Source organism: Engystomops pustulosus, chromosome 6, assembly GCF_040894005.1.
Source record: "Engystomops pustulosus chromosome 6, aEngPut4.maternal, whole genome shotgun sequence".
NCBI lineage: Eukaryota > Metazoa > Chordata > Amphibia > Anura > Leptodactylidae > Engystomops > Engystomops pustulosus.
In genome coordinates, this window is record NC_092416.1 from 72,152,815 (window position 1) to 72,169,444 (window position 16,630).

Genomic DNA, 16,630 nt, shown 5'->3' on the forward strand with positions numbered 1-16,630 from the left:
AATGTCCCTCACAGGGCCAAGTTCCCTCATTGTGCCTCTCCCCTCTCCACCCACTGCATAATTGGAAAAAAAAAAACACTCGTACTCACTCTCTCTTCTCAGGCTTCTCTCTGCAGGCCTGAGGAATGGTGATGTCATCACCTGGCGTCTCCTTCTCCCCGCAGCTATAGTTCTCTGTTTGATGCAGGAACTGCTGTGTGATGGCCTCTCCTCTCTGTAGTGGAGAACTGAGCTGACAGCTCCATTCACTATTACAGTGCACAGAGTGGAGAAATCTGTCTGTGCAGAGCGATGAGTGTCCTGCTGACCCGGGACAGTCGGGGCACATGGTCCGGGGCATGCTAGGAGGAGCTGAGAAGTCTGCAGCACACACAAGTTACATGTTATTTTTTTAAATGCATCCAAACCGAAGTCCAACCCCTGGAACTACAGAGAGGATCCTGTCAGGGTGAAAGGTAAGTTATAACATTCAATTCTATTGTGAGGTCCCTGGTGACAGGTTGCCTATAAGAAAGTCGCATAAAATGCTGCATAGTCACCCCTGCGCCTGTGCATTTTGCAACTTTTTTTATTTTTAAATCCCAATTGGCAAGTAGAGTGTAACAACATTTATTAAAGGACCAAAGCCACTTAATGAATCTGACCTCCAAAAACAGACGTAGAACTGTCCCAAGGAGCCGCCTAATGATAAATAACCCCCTTGACTATACTACAGCAATGTCACAACTTCTATCCCTCTGTTTCTTGCATTAGTTGGAGATGTGGGCGGTCTCACCGCGCTCTTATTACTGCATCATTTCTAGACTATCATTGCCTGGACATTCACACACCACAGACGCAGGCTGGATTTTGTGGTGTCGGCCGCCGCCTGACTCCTAATTTGGTTACCATAGCGCCTCGTAGAGCGTCCTCTTCACGTAACGCGCGAATAGACGCGGTTTTAATCTGACCAATGGCTGAAGTCACCAGAAGTCACGTGAGGAAATATTAAACTTCCTTAAATCAGCAACAGTGTTTCGGAGGCCGCGCACTGGAATTCCCGGAAACGTGTGTTGCTGCTTTTAGAAGTTGTTCATTGCGTTACATCCCCAGTAAGTGTCGCTGGTTGATCGACGTTACAGGTTAATGCACTGGGGAGCGGATTGGAGATCTCCCCGGGGAAAGACACGGGTTTCGGTGTGAGGTGTGCGCTGGAGGAGTGTGTCTGTAATACCGGTGTGTCTATCACATAGGGAGGACACGTGTACGCGCCCGGGTTGCTGCCTTTTCCTCGCAGAGCCAATGATGCGCACATACTGTGCCCTCCTCCTCTGTGAAATGTTATTTCTTAGCTGTATCTGTTCCTGGGAAAGCTGAATGCTTTCCAAAATACTTGCCCCCATAATACTGACATCTGAGAAAGTTGAGTAACCACCCCTGTAGGTGCATCTATATTGGCCACAACTACAACTCCCAGCATAACCGCCCATGTATCCTGATGGGTGTAATTTCTTTAATAGAACCTCAGGTACTAGTTGTAGTTTTACTTATTGGTGAATGTTACAAAATGTCTTCTCCTGTGTTCTAGAAATGATAACATTCAGTCTGTGATTAAAAATTTGTGGAAATAAGAATATGTCCTCTTCCGATCAACTTGAGGAGCTCAGACGCCTGAATAGATCTCTTCTGGAGAAGCTGAACATAAAACAGGATGAAGTAAGGAAGCAGCTATTCACTGACAGCAATGTCCACCTCATGGCACCCCATGATCTCTCCAAGGTAAGATTTATGCCATGTCCGAAGAGCCGATGGAACTGTATATGGAGAGATTTTCTAACGCTTCCATGTTCTTTTGTAGATCGGGATAACATGCTCATGGCTAGGGGCCCGCTACCAATTGCACAAAGGGTAGTCCCCTCCTAAAGAATGGAGCAGAAAGTCACCCAGCTGCCTTACCACTATATTCACAGTCTATGGGACTGCAAGAAATAGCTGAGCACAGAGCCTGGCTTTCTCTGGCAGCGCCTTAGATAATAAATGGAGAGGCAACGTTTATGCTCCATCTGTGGGGACCCCATCCATCAGGGGTAATATGGGGACCTGAAACAGTCCCTTAAACCAATAGAATAGTGACTGCAGCTCTGGAGTAGAGTTACATATAGGATGATGCAAAGTACACACGGAATGTTTCACTATTTTATGCTATTGGAGTCACTATGTACAATTCCTTATGTTACTTATCCAGTACTGATCCCAAGTGAGAGCCTGTATTTCACTCCAGAGATGCAGTCACTGTATAAATGCATTACTTATCCTGTACTGATCCTGATTTACATTCTGTATCATACAGTGAGCTTCACTCACTATTCTGCTGTTGGAGGCACTATGTACATACATTACCTTATCCTGTATATTATGTACATATTATGTATATTATGCTGCAGAGCTGCACTAGCTAAGGGTTTCTGATGACAATCATAAGGATTGCCAGTGTAGCTCTAAAGGTATAATACAATTTCATTGGGCTTTTCAAAATACAAGATATACATGAGACTCTGGGGATATCCGATTTCCAGGTGCCTCCTTCAATTATAAGCATTGTAAAGCAATAGCAATTAAAAAAAATACAACAAAAAAAGTAAGTCCCCACAGGTAGAAGTGTTACATATAGCAGGTTGAATGGCATGCCCTGTAGGTCCACCCCTGAAGCATTTCACCCACAATGGGTATTTACATAGATTTACATTTCCTACCACTCAGTCAATATCAATATATGAAAGTCTATGGACCTATCCTCCCTTTTTAGGTTGTCAAAGAGATCTGAGATCCCCACAAATGGGAGAATTGAAATAGGATAGAAAGTAAACAAAATGCAGAAGGGCATACGTTTACTACAAGACCTCCAGATATACAGTAGTTTACCCACTTTTGGTTATCAACATATTAGATGTTCAGGGGTAAATTCTGCATAGTAAGTGGGGGTCTATCCATCTATAAAACATTTTAATTGAGGCTCCCTTATTAAATTACATTTATTTATTGAGGCAGATATATTTATAGGCATATAACAAGCCTTATCTCTGGCTTTTCCAAACTAGGCATGATGGTGGGCGGGGGCATGAATTCCCTGACCCGCCAGGCATGAGTGCCCTGACCCACCATACTTACTACAGTTAAATTCTCTGCTGGGTCTGACCTGTTGTAGATCGCGTTCATATCTGCTAAGAGGCCAGAGCCACTAAGTAATTACAGGCTGTGGTGTGCCAGCGCAGGGTGAAATCGTTACATTAAATGGGTGTCATTTATTATCTTTAGTGTGTAAAAGAGAAGTATTTAAAGGAAATGTACTATCAAAACCAGGCATGAAAAACCAGGGGCCCTTACTCATAAATCCAGGCACTGTGACTGTGCTTATCTTCTTATGTTAGTTATCCATGGCCTCGGTCATTCTAAAATCAGCTTTTGTAATTATGCTAATGAGCCCGAATGGCTCTGGGGGTGTTTACAGAGCTCCTCACTGCTGTAGTTTTACAGCCTTTTACAATGAGCAGAACAGGTCTCATACTGACATGTTATCCTTGTTGTAACAGCCTGTGAATCTGCAGCACGGAGAGGCTCTGGTAACACCCCAGAGGCCTTCAGGTTGATAAGCAAGATTTTAAGAGTTGATTGGAGAAGGAAGGAGGCCATAGGTAACAAATATGATCTAAATTTTGCTTACCTGAAAATTTCTTTTCCTCGAAGTCCAAAGGCAGCACTGATGGGTAAGAGTCTGGAGTCCTAATTATGACAGAAGAACACAATAACAATGTTAATTAACAATAAATCAATTAACCGACTGCCCTATAAGTATCCTAGGAGTCAAGGAAGAGGCGTGTTTTATGCAGCAAAAAAATTATTTTATTGGGAGGGAATATAATAGTGCTGCCTTTGGACTTCGAGGAAAAGAAATTTTCAGGTAAGCAAAATTTAGATCTTCCTCTCGTCCTACAGGCAGCACTGATGGGATTTAGGTAGCAAATCAAAGGGGGGGACAAATTTTCGAAGCCACTGTAGATAGCACCGATACGCCAAAGGCTGAGCCAGCTGAGGAGACATCCAGCCTGTAATGTTTAGCAAAAGTATTAGAAGAAGTCCAAGAAGCTGCTTGACAGATCTGATCTATAGAGAGCATTGCATACTCTGCCCAGGAAGTAGCAGTAGATCTTGTAGAATGAGCCCTAATCTGTAAAGGTGAAGGTTGTCCCAAGGCTCTGTAAGCCATAGAAATACTCTGCTTTATCCATCGAGAGAGAGAGGCTGCAGAGGCCTTCATCCCTTTTCTTGGACCTTGAAATTGGAGAAACAGAGATTCAGATTTTCTAAAAGATTTTGTCTTCTCTAGATAAGTCAAGACGGATCTTCTAACATCCAGAAGATGCAGAACTTGCTGATGAGCATTAGCAGGAGTTGGACACAAAGCTGGAAGATAATATTCCTGATTTAAACTAGAAACTGAGGCCACTTTAGGAATAAACGATGGAACTGTTCTTAGTATGATGCAGTCTGGTCTTATCTGTAAGTATGGCTCTTTGCAGGATAAGGCTTGCAGCTCTGAAATTCTTCTAGCAGTGGAAACGGCAACTAAAAAGAAGGTCTTCCACGATAAACATTTGAGAGAAGCTTCCTGTATAGGCTCAAAGTGAGGTTCTGTGAGATGATGTAGGACCAAGGCAAGATCCCACTGTGGACATGGTGGCCTAATAGGAGGTTTGATGTTCCTTAAAGCCTTGAAGAATCTCCGTACTAAATGATTAGATGAGAATCTATTGTTATTTAAAGCATTGATTGCAGCAAACTGAAGCTTCAAGGTAGCAGGTTTTAAACCTTTATCAAGGCCATCCTGTAGAAAAGTAAGAATATCTGAGACTGAAGGTTCAGATACAGAATTATCTGAACACCAGGATGTGAAGACTTTCCAAACTCTACCATAGGACTTAATGGTCGCTGGTCTTCTAGCTGACAACAATGTCTTTATAACTCTGGATGAAAGACCTAGACCTGTTAGGGTCTTCTTCTCAATCTCCAGGCCGTAAGCTGTAGCTTCTGTGGTGATGGATGGAAAAACCCCATCTGTTCCAAGAGATGTGGAACTGCAGGAAGTTTCCAATATTCGCCCTTGGACAACCTCATTACAAGAGGAAACCATACTCTGCGTGGCCAAAATGGTAGGATCAGAATTGCATTCGGTTTCTCTTCTTTGATTTTGTAAAGTATCCTCTGAATGAGCGGTATCGGAGGAAATATGTAAATGAACAGGTTGGTCCAGGGAAGAGACAGGGCATCCACTGCATAGGGTTGGTCTGACCTGTAAAGAGAGCAAAACATTGGCAACTTCGAGTTCTGTTTGGTCGCCATTTGTGGACAACCGAACCGACTGACAATCTGTTGGAAGATAACACTGTTCAGGGACCATTCCCCTGGTCTTAGTTGAGAGCGGCTTAAAATGTCTGCCCGAGTGTTCAGAGACCCTCGAATGTGGACTGCTGACAGACTCTGAAGGTTTTCCTCGGCCCAGGAGATAATCTTTTGACACAGTTTGATGAGGGGTGTGCTCCTGGTACCCCCTTGCTTGTTTATGTAATAAACACATGACAGATTGTCGGTCTGTACCTTCACATGCTGTTTTTTCAGCTGGGTCTGAAAGAATTTCAGGGCTAAATAAATGGCTTTCAATTCTCTTTGATTTGAGGACAGAGTCCTGTCTGTGTAATTCCATTTGTCCTGAACCCAGAGATTGCCGAGGTGGGCCCCCCAACCTGAGGATGAGGCATCGGTTGTCAGGATCTGGGGTTGAACAAAACGTAAAGATCTGCCGGACGCCAAATTCTTCCTCAACCACCAACCGAGGCTGACTCTGGTCTGAGGAGTTAGTACAATCGGTTTGTCGAACCCTGCTGGAGATTTGTTCCAAACAGCCAGAATGTTGAGTTGTAGCTGTCTGAAATGTGCCTTTGCCCAAGGAACTGCTTCTATTATTGAAGTCATCAGACCCAGGACCCTCATGGCTGCTCTGACCGTTGTGCATCTTGTCTTGATAAGGTAGTGCACGGACTGCTTGATTTTCAAGATTCTCTCCTGAGGAAGATGAATAGTCATACTGCACGAGTCGAGAATATACCCCAGGAACTGAATTCTGGTTGTTGGAATAAGAAGGGATTTTTCCCAATTGATTAGGAAACCCAGTTGTTGTAGAAGATCGATTGTCATCTGAAGATGAAGTTTCAAGAGAGATTGATTCTCTGCTATGATCAGCCAGTCGTCCAAATAGGGCACGATCTGTATCCCCCGAAGTCTCAGTGCAGCCGCCAGAACTATGGTGGTCTTGGTGAAGACGCGAGGGGCTGATGTAATGCCGAATGGCAGACAGGTGAACTGGTAGTGAAGAGTTCTTGAATTGGTCACAATTGCTATTCTCAGATATTTTCTGTGACCTCTCCTGATGGGAATGTGGAGATAAGCATCGGCCAGGTCTATTTTGGCCATGTAGTTGCTTTGCTGTAGAATGGCGGTGGCTGATTTTATGGAGTCCATCTTGAATGCAATTTTGGTCAAGAATTTGTTTAGATAGCGGAGGTCTATAATTAATCTCCACCTGTTGTTTGGCTTTGGTACAGCAAATATGGCGGAGTACACTCCTTTTCCTCTTTCTGACAAAGGGACTTCTTCTAGAGCTCTTTTTTGGATAAATTCGTGCAACAAGGGAAGGATCTGAGATTTTTCGATTTTTGTACTCAAAAATCTTTCTGGCGGAATCTTGTCGAATTCCAAAGCGTATCCGTTTTTTACTGTGGACAGTACCCAAGCATCGGATGTGATGTCTGTCCATAAGTGAGCGAAGTCTGCCACCCTTGCACCTACTGGAGACAGACCTGGCATGGCGTCAGAAGTCAGGCTTCTCGTTTTTTTTACTGTGGAAGACAGTTCTGTCTTTAGACTTCTGAACTCCTCTACGTCGGTTACGAAATGCACGAAAAGGTCTTTCCGGTCTTGCTTTTCTAGGTGGAAAGCTCGGTTTTTTGGAGGTACTGGCTACTTGTGGAAAAGAGTTCCCCTTATCTTCACTAAGATTCTTCAACACCTCCTTCAGGTCTTTCCCAAACAAGGAAGATGGGTGGAAGGGAAGTGAACAGAAGTGATGTTTGGAGGCTACATCCCCTGTCCAGGGTTTTATCCACAGGGCACGACGTGCAGAGTTAGCCGTTAGCATGTTCTTAGATGCAAGTTTTAAAGAGTCAAGAGAAAAATCACACAGAAAATCGCCTGCAAGTTTAACAGAAGACAAATTCTCATAAATTTCTTCTCTAGGGACTCCATCCAAAATGTCCCGACCAATCTGGCTTAGCCATAATCTTAAGGCTCGTGCAACAGGCACAGTAGCAAGAGATGCCTTAGCCATGGCTGCTGAGAGTTGATAGCTTCTGCGGAGCATAGCGTCAGCTTTCCTGTCAAGAGGGTCTTTAAGTAAAGAAGATTCATCTGCAGGAAAAATAGATTTTTTAGATAGTTTAGCCACTGGGATATCAATCTTGGGAGGCAATTCCCATTCTTCAGATTCTTTAGGGTCGATTTTGTATACTGCTCGAAAACGAGACCCCAAATCAAATCTTTTTTCAGGCTTAGACCAACCCTGTTCAAAGAGGACTTTAAGATCAGGATGACTAGGCAATACTTTGGCTTTTTTTCTGGGAAAATAAAAAAGTGCATCTTGGTTAACAGAGTCATTATGAGACTCATCTGTCTCCATTACACTTTTAACCGCCTTGATCAATTTAGAGGTTTTATCTTTGTGAAACAGAAAAAAATCCTCAGATACATCTGGCCCAGAACCTTCCGATTCAGGGCTATCCCCAGAAATTATCTGGGCTTCTGAGCAGCTACTAGAAGGTAAAGATATAGAAGATGATTGCCTATGATGTTTTCTACGTTTATGATGTCTTTTAGACTTCTTTTTCTTTGAACTCATCTCATCAAATACAGCAGACATTTTTTCCTTCATCCACTGAAAAAATACGTCTCCTCCTGAAGTCTGAGCAGGAGCTGCACAAGGGGCACAAACATCATCAGGGCAATCATCCGGTATAGGCTGCTCACAGCTAATACAGTCTCTATGATGAGACTTTCTCTTCCTTTTACCAAGGCTGGACATCTGTAACACAAACAACAAGTGTTAGGACATGCCAAATGAAGGAACAAGGGCACTCATGAAAGGAACAAACCTTAAGCTCAGACTGACTCTGCTGCCTGGCAGGTGCAGAGAGCATACCTGAACAGTACAGCCTTAAAACATTCCCAACAGGAAATGCAATGCACCTGGTCAGAGGCGACACCCGGGCTAACAACCAAATCCTTCTAACATAAGAAAAGGATGCAGGGACGCTCTGAGCCCTAAGGTTAGCAAGAGCTTTGTTCACAACAATATAGAAACCACCTTACGGTACATTGTAGATGGTGGCTTCAGGAAGGGGGAGATGCGGCAAAACAGCAGCTATATCCCAAAGTATTGAGTGCAACACAAATCTGACCTCCACTTCTCTGCTTATTCAAAAGCCGTACCTGAGAATACAGCGGTTCCCGCTTCCAATGGGAGACGCAGTAGGAGGGGAGTTTATCCAGAAACTCCGAAAATACTGGACTTCCGCCACCACGGGGGGAAGGACAGCCTCAGAATGTAATTTCACCAGGATTGCCACTGGTAAGACATTTGCTTCTACCCTGCTGGACGTGCACCACAGCCCAGGCCTCAGGGGAGCAAGAGGATACTGGCAGTAAACCTAATTAGGACAGAAGAAAAAAAAACACGCCTCTTCCTTGACTCCTAGGATACTTATAGGGCAGTCGGTTAATTGATTTATTGTTAATTAACATTGTTATTGTGTTCTTCTGTCATAATTAGGACTCCAGACTCTTACCCATCAGTGCTGCCTGTAGGACGAGAGGAAAAGAAGATTACCACAGTCATGGTGCCTGGATCTATAAGTAAATGTCTCTGTTTATCATGTTTCATTTTGATGGTAGATTTTGGTATAAAGCAAAGCTAAACAAGTGACTTCAGCCATGAAATACACCCATGTGCCTCAAGAGGTATAATATTGTGCAGCTTACAGGTAACTGAGCATCACTGATCCTTCTTGAGAGGTAATCAGCTTATCATTGTACAGTAACATCATCGGAGAGACAGGTAGCTGGTGACGTCTATGGATGGCACTAGCTAAGGACATGAAAGGTACAAAGTAGAAGTTATGGCAGTCAAGGGGGTCTCCAGTCACTCGACTACTGAAGGCCATTCATATTAACCTCTCTTAAGCTTACAATGGCTCCTGTTATACATAAAATTCTTAGTAGACCAGTTTCAGATCTAGCGTCTCTTTAACACCTGTTCCATCTTATATGATACTTGAATATTCTTTTCATGTAGACTTGTATACCTGACACATCATGGAATGGACCCAGGGCACTTCTGAGATGTCCTCTGGGAAATCAGGATCCAGCTCTGCAGACAACACAAGTTTCATCCAAAGCTGCAAGACAAGCCCTGTGTACCCCTAGAAAATCCAGCCCTCGCAAATTGTCTACTCATGTTGTAAATCTGGGGGCATCCAAACAGGGGATTGGCTTTACTCAGGATGCTATTAGGTTAGATTCTCCCGTGAAACCTCTCAGCATCCTGAATTCTACAATGATTAAACCTGAATTTAGCCATTACACGGGTGCAAGTGAGTTTCCTCCTCAGTATTTCGACCGGTTAGAAGATGATGGTAATCTGAGAATCAAAGAGCCAAGAACCCCAAAATCTATTCTCCTGACACCAAACCGAAGCACAAAGGTACCATCTGCATTGGTTTTCCCCACGGTTAAATAATACAAGTGTGTTTTGTTGATACATATTTGCCACTAATATGGTAAATTCGAGTGACAAAGTCTTTTGAGCATTCGAAGAGTTACATGTAGTGGTTTCCACCCAGCTTTCCAAGAAACGGATTATGCTCATAATGAATATATATGATAATTCTGTATTTTAGAGGAAACACTCTTTAAAAGAGATGTAGATTCTCTCTGATTTTATCTTGAAGAGTATTTCCTGTTACTGGGCAGTTATCAAGATTTTAGGTTTATCAACAGTATTAGTAATAGGGATTTAACCCTTTGTGATCCTGAGCAGCTCTTGTTGATGGTGATCCAGACCCTCACTGATGTAGAGAGCCAATTTAACCTGTGTATTGGTCCTTTTAATCCTGTGTTTTAATCCTTAATTTTCTCAAGAGTGACCATATGTCTTCATGTTGATTGCCTGCAGCTTCATGTCCTAGCTGTTGGTGTTGAGTGACTTGCAGGTGGAAAGGGTGGCTGCGACGTGACTCATTCTGGGGTCTCTCACTCATTCTGCAAACTACTGACTAAGATGTTTCTTTAGTGAAACAACACAGTAGTCTTAAATGACAGGGCCTGGACCCTCAATGATTGCCATCCATCATCTGCAAATCTTCCCCCTAAGACAGCTTTTCTAAATTGAGCTTTTGCTTTTTTGTTCCACATTAAAGCTAATGCAAGGAGTAGATTGCAAAATGGGAGAAAAGCTCCATGTATCCTTTTATGTCTCCTTTTATGATCCCTTTCAAAATTGCATGAAGCTGAATGAGAAATGGCAACCTCCTTAAATCAGAAGCCTTCTATTGTGTTCTCTTGCAGAAAGATACAGGACACGTCACATTTATGTGCGATGATGGATCTCCTTCCCTGGGGACACATTTTTCTTCTCGCCCGTTACTGGGGTATGACTGGATAGCAGGTCAGTATAATTGTACTAGAATAGTTAATAGGGCATAGGAACTGCTGCTTGCCAAATAACGGCACCTGTTACAAAAATCTCAAAAGGCTATGGATAACAAATGTAAGAATAGTACCACGTGTTGCCTACATCTATTAGTAAGTGTCCCTGGTTTATCATGCTTGATATTGATGGTAGATTTCCTTTAAGTGCGTGTCTTAAAGAGCAGATCGATTTGGTAGTAGGGTACCACCTGTAGCTATAGCAGTGGGAAGCGGTAAATACTTTTTTAATATGTTACTGGTCACTTGTATAGCCCATTTTAACTATAATTTTTGTAATTTGGAAAACCCCTTATTTTTGTAACCGAGACCTCTGCATCCTGCAGTTTTCATAAAATTCCTCAACTGGGAGATTTTGGAAGGGGGGTAATTGCAGTCACTAACCAGCTATATAAGCTTTTAATTTTTACTTGTCTCCCAAATTTTCCCAAGAGCACAGCTTTTGTCTGTTCAGTAGTCCAGTATGTTTTACCAGTGTTAATCATGTATTTTTCAGGATTGCTGGAAGTGAAGTCTCCCATCACTAATAAATCTGACCAGTTTTTCGCAGAGATTGGTGAATTTCGTCGTGTTAACCGGGAGGAATGTGCACATGAATATTTCGCTGGGTAAGTCAATATTAGGGTTGCACTGATACCAGAATTTTGAGTGCGATATGATGCTTGATACCAATCTGATACTTTCAAGAAAATAAAGTTTTTGCATTCAGTGTTAAGGGTGCATTCATGTGGGGCATTTACATTGCGTTTAGAAATGCAATGCAAACAGCTGGGGGCAGGGCTCAGCTCAGTTTTTTATATTTTATTATATGTATTGTGAAGGTTGTCCTGGTAATGTTTATATATAAAATTATTTGTTAAAAAAAAATAATAATTTAGTGATGTATTGAGAGATCTCTGAGAAATCCTCCCATTGACAGTGAATACAGGTGCTGCATCTCTATGGCATGGCACAGAGTGGAGGTTGTGAGTTCAAATCCCCACCGGGCAAAAAAAAAAAAATCAGGTGAATCCCTGTGAGATGTAAAAACACAATGTAGTTACATTATCGGGGTACAGGGTTTATATAAACTTTCATTTACATTCTGAACATTCTACTAGTATCTGACACATAGAAAAAGAGAGATGAGACAGATCAGAGATGAGAGATGATGAGATCCATGATATCTGAGTTATAAAACACTCAGTTCCCTGCTATGAAGATTTTATCTTGGCTGTAGATTTTCTCTCCTCACTTGCTGGCAGGAAGTGTGTATGTGTGAGCATGTCTTAGAATGCAGAGGGCGGGGTTGTAGAGCAGAGCGACTGGAAGGGGAAGACAGGAGATTTTCATGAGGAGAACCTGCCATGCCAGACCTTAGACAGAAGAAGATTTACGGTTTGATCCAGGGTCAACCAATATTGTGTATACCAGAATATGAAAAAAAAACTGTAGAATGGCACTCACCAAAGCTTCTCCTTTAGTCCAATTTATTGAAAAATACTCAGACATGGTGTGGAATCAACACTTCACAAACTGTATGAGTCTTTGCGTCTTCCCCTTCCTTATGAAGTGTTGATTCCACACCATGTCTTTGTGTATTTTTCAATAAATTGGACTAAAAGAGAAGCTTTGGTGAGTGCCATTCTACAGTTTTTTCATATTTTGGGACTGTTTAGCAATTTTTGGAATTATATCACCACTTACTCCTACAAGGCTTGACACACAACCTAAATAATCCTGGCAGTGCTATACCCTGAAGATTCATGCACATAGTAGTGCCACTCAGTATATATTCCTATTTTTGTACATTGTGTACACCAGGGCTGATAGAAACAGGGTGGACTTATATCTGTGAAATTGTGTATTATTCTTGCTTACAAAATTAACGGTTAAAATGGAGTTTCCTGATATAGACAGTTCATGTAATGATTGTTACTGTTATATACTGATGTTCCATGTGGTTCAGCAGTTGGTTGATAATTGATACTTTTATGTTATATTTTCAGATCAGGAACACAAGACACATCTTTAGAAGATCTGGATCCCTCAATGGACACCCATCAGTGTAAGGACTTAAAGCTTACAGCTTTTTGGGGCAAGGAAGTTGGTAAATGTGGGTTATAATCATTATGGCATTTATATATCTTGCAGGTGTATACTGTTACAGAGTGAACCAGCGATTATTTACATCCCCAATGGGTATGGAACCTGCATGTCCCATATGCAAGAAGCGAAGAGGCAGACGTCCCATATCTTTGGAAGAGCCTGCATATATAAGGTAGATAAACCTTTTATGCACAATGACATTGTTACATAAAGTGGTAGATATTTAATCCTATGTAGTAGGGAAGAAATTTCCCTTTAACCCTCCCCCACCCCATAGGTGTCCCTGGACTACTATCCTCCCCACATAATTAAAGGGAACCTACCACCACATATCTACCTATGAAGGAAGATCGGGTGGTAGGTGCATCTATAGGACGTCAGGATAGCCCTTTTAATGGCTAATCCACACATCCCCACAATCTTTTGATAACTTTTGGCTAATATGTAAATTACGTGGCACGCCCCAGTAGCCCCTTTGTTCCTCCTACCAGAAATCTTCGGTGCGCAGCTCCTCGTAACTGCGCGCCCTCGTCCGAGAAACCTGCCGACTGCACAGTGGCTCCGGCTTCGGAGCAGTGACCGTGCAGCCGCGGGCCTGCTGTTCTGCGCAGACGGCAGGTTTCTAAGATCGGGGCACGCAGCTATGAGGAGCTGCGAGCCGAAGATTTCTGGTAGGAGGAACAAAGAGGCTACTGGGACGTGGAGAAGCCGTGCCGTGTAGCCTCAGCTCTGGCTACTCCATGCACCAGTAGCCGCTTTAGAAAATTTACATATTAGCCAAATAAAAGATATCAAAAGATTGTGGGGCATGAGGATTGGCCCTTAAAAGGGCTATCCTCACCTCTTATAGATGTACCTACCACCCGATCTTCCTTTATAGGTAGATATGTGGTCGTAGGTACCCTTTACGCTACATTTAAATGACCGTGTGCTCGCCCAGACCGGATCCCAGGCAAGCATAGGGCCAGGTGGAGTAGGGAGGGGAAAGGAGAACTCCTCACCCCACCCCTCGCCATTGAAAGACGACTCGCGTTCAATCGGGGTCATGCACTCTCCCTTCTATAATAACAATATAAACATGGGGAGATTAATCAGAAGTGTCAAAGTAGAACTGTTCTAGTTGCTCATGGCAACTAATCAGAGCTCAGCTTTCATTTTCCCACAGCTGTTTATAAAATGAAAGCTGAGTTCTGATTGGTTTTCATGGTGAACTATACTGTTGACTAAAAACTGCATTGACATTTTTCGTACCTTGCTGTACTTGTCTTATCCTCTTAAGCCTCTTAATGTCTAATGTTTTTCATCAAATATTTTATCACTGTACTTTAGGGTGAGCATCCCCCGGAGCACCCTGCTTCCACCTTATAAATACAGAGCCCATAGGAGGAAAAGCTTTGACCCTACAGACACCCTTGCATTGCCATCTGTAAGTAGCTTCATTCCTTGACCTATATACATTTGTACTGTTATTTTTATTAACCTTGTTTTCCCCCCAATTTGGTTATGTTTTCTAATTTTATGTAATGTATTATATTTTGAGTTTCTGAGATCTTTGTTTGCTGTCAGTGAATAGGGGCATACTTTTTTTATGCATTGGAGGCCTGGCTACACAAATATGATCAAAATATGATCTGGATGGTTTTCGATAAGTAAAGTGCAAAAAGTTCTATTCACTAAGTGCAAACAGATATTTTACAGTATGCTGTAATCTGTGGGATCCAAGCTTTTGATTTTCACTTTTAGCATTGTTTAGCTGGATGGGAAAATGCTGTGCCTTCTTGCGAGCTCAAAGTTTCCAGTCTGGACTTGAAGACCTCCACAGCGCCAAACTTGGTAACTCCTTCTATGACCAGTAATGTGAGCATGGTAAGAGAATGTGTACTAAATGAAAGTCCTCCTCGTCTGGCCTACAATGTCCCATTCCCTTACTTCTGCACTACGAGTCCAGTAAATATGTGGACCTCATCATATGCAATGAACTGCTGACAACTTCTTCAGTTGATGTCCGAATCCTAACCTAATTCTATGGATTTCATTTCCAGGACAATGCTTCTTACTACGCTTCACGGGCAACATCTGACAATCTGCTAAACTTGTCTCGCTCAATCGCCTTCCATACAAGAAATATTAAGTGAAGTCCAAAGGAGAAGAAAACCAAAAAGACTCAAAATGCTTTTCTTAGAAATGTGGTTATATCCTGGTCAAGCAGCAGCCACTTTTCATTCCACTAACAGATGTGCAGGGTGCAAAACCCTAAATCACTTTAATAGTCAATAAATAAGTCACACAAGTAAAACACTATCCATAGGTAAAGTTACTCTAAAAATGGTGCTAATTGAGAAATGTGCGTTTCCGTTTCCACTGTTTCAAGAGCTTTGCTTGATGTCATTAACCCCTCAACGACCAACCCCTTTTTTTACTCCTAACCTTCAAAAATCTAAAACTTTTTTTTTTTAATCTTTCCATGTAAAGAGCTGTGTGAGGGCTTGTTTTGAGGGCTGCTTAACAAATTATACTTCGTAGTGACGGTAGTAAATATTCCATGCCGTGTACTGGGAAGCAGGAAAACCTTTCCAAATGCGGTGAAATTAATGAAAAAGTGCATTTGCGCCATTTTCTTGTGGGCTTGGATTTTACAGCTTTCACTAAGCGCCCCAAATGACATGTCTACTTTTATTCTTCAGGTCGGTTTGATCACAGGGATACCAAATATGTATAGGTTTTATAAATTTTTCATACATTTTACAAAAATTAAAGCCTCCTGTACAAAAAAAGAATTCTTCATTTTGCCATCTTCTGGCGCTAATAACCTTTTCATACTTCGGTGTACGGAGCTGTGTGTGGTGTCATTGTTTGCGAATTTTGATGACTTTTCAATGCTACCATTTTGAGGACTGTACGTCCTTTTTCAAAATGTTGGGCGCTATTTTCCATTTACGGGGTTAAACACCAGGAGTAACCGTTATTATATTTTGATCAGATCAGACATTTTGGGATGTGGCGATACCAAACATATTTTTATGATTTTTATTCTTTATTTATATTCATAAAAGGTCTATGAAAAGGGGGGTGATTTGAATTTTTGTTTTTTTGGTGTTTTTATTTTATTCATTTATGTATTTAGTTTTCAATAAAAAATGTGTTAACTTATTTAGTTGAAGCTAATATTTTTATTGCCCAAATGAATAGAGCAGGTGATAATAATAAACCTTGTAACATACTTTGGGAAAGCAGCTCATTTTTTGTGTTCCTTCTTTCTCCAGTAGTGAACAATGTAGCTGAAAGCCTTCTGTGGTTTGTCCACTTCAGACAGATAAGGTGGCAAATGTTTAACCCCTTCAATGGTTTTTGAACTCTGCAGGTACTGTCGTTAAAGAGTTATACCCTTTATCTGGTTCTGTATCCACTGACATCTAAGAGATAAAGGACAGAAAACGCTTACAAAAACTGCTTTAATGAGTAAAGGAAGGGAACACAAGAACATATTTCCTTATCAGTCAAAGGGCAGGAACGGGAAATATTTTCTTATCAACTGCATTATTCATTTGTGCAAATTTTTTTCATTTTTTTTTTTTTTTTGTTTAGTTGCACTTTATCCCTCAAAAAGGTCAGTTACCTGTATTTACTAACCCTACAGACTGAGTGAGTAATTATTAGGAAATCAGGTGTCAGGAAGTTATCAATGGCAACCATG

General features: G+C 41.9%; 1 protein-coding gene across 5 annotated transcripts; it reads left to right on the plus strand.

Annotated features, from left to right (window-relative positions):
- The first annotated feature begins 436 nt into the window (after nucleotides 1-436).
- Nucleotides 437-16,134, plus strand: MIIP (migration and invasion inhibitory protein). Of its 5 annotated transcripts, none has more exons than XM_072156540.1 (10): nucleotides 437-455; nucleotides 1,568-1,758; nucleotides 9,437-9,844; nucleotides 10,708-10,807; nucleotides 11,345-11,456; nucleotides 12,837-12,895; nucleotides 12,982-13,108; nucleotides 14,266-14,362; nucleotides 14,680-14,802; nucleotides 14,979-16,134. In XM_072156540.1, the coding sequence occupies exons 2-10, from the start codon at nucleotides 1,615-1,617 to the stop codon at nucleotides 15,069-15,071; spliced, it is 1,263 nt and encodes a 420-aa protein (XP_072012641.1). In that variant the 5' UTR covers nucleotides 437-455; nucleotides 1,568-1,614; the 3' UTR covers nucleotides 15,072-16,134. The 5 variants fall into 5 exon arrangements, with proteins under 5 accessions (XP_072012641.1, XP_072012640.1, XP_072012637.1 ...); XM_072156539.1 differs by lacking the exon at nucleotides 437-455 and adding an exon at nucleotides 839-1,121; XM_072156536.1 differs by lacking the exon at nucleotides 437-455 and adding an exon at nucleotides 841-1,091.
- Nucleotides 16,135-16,630: the final 496 nt, after the last annotated feature.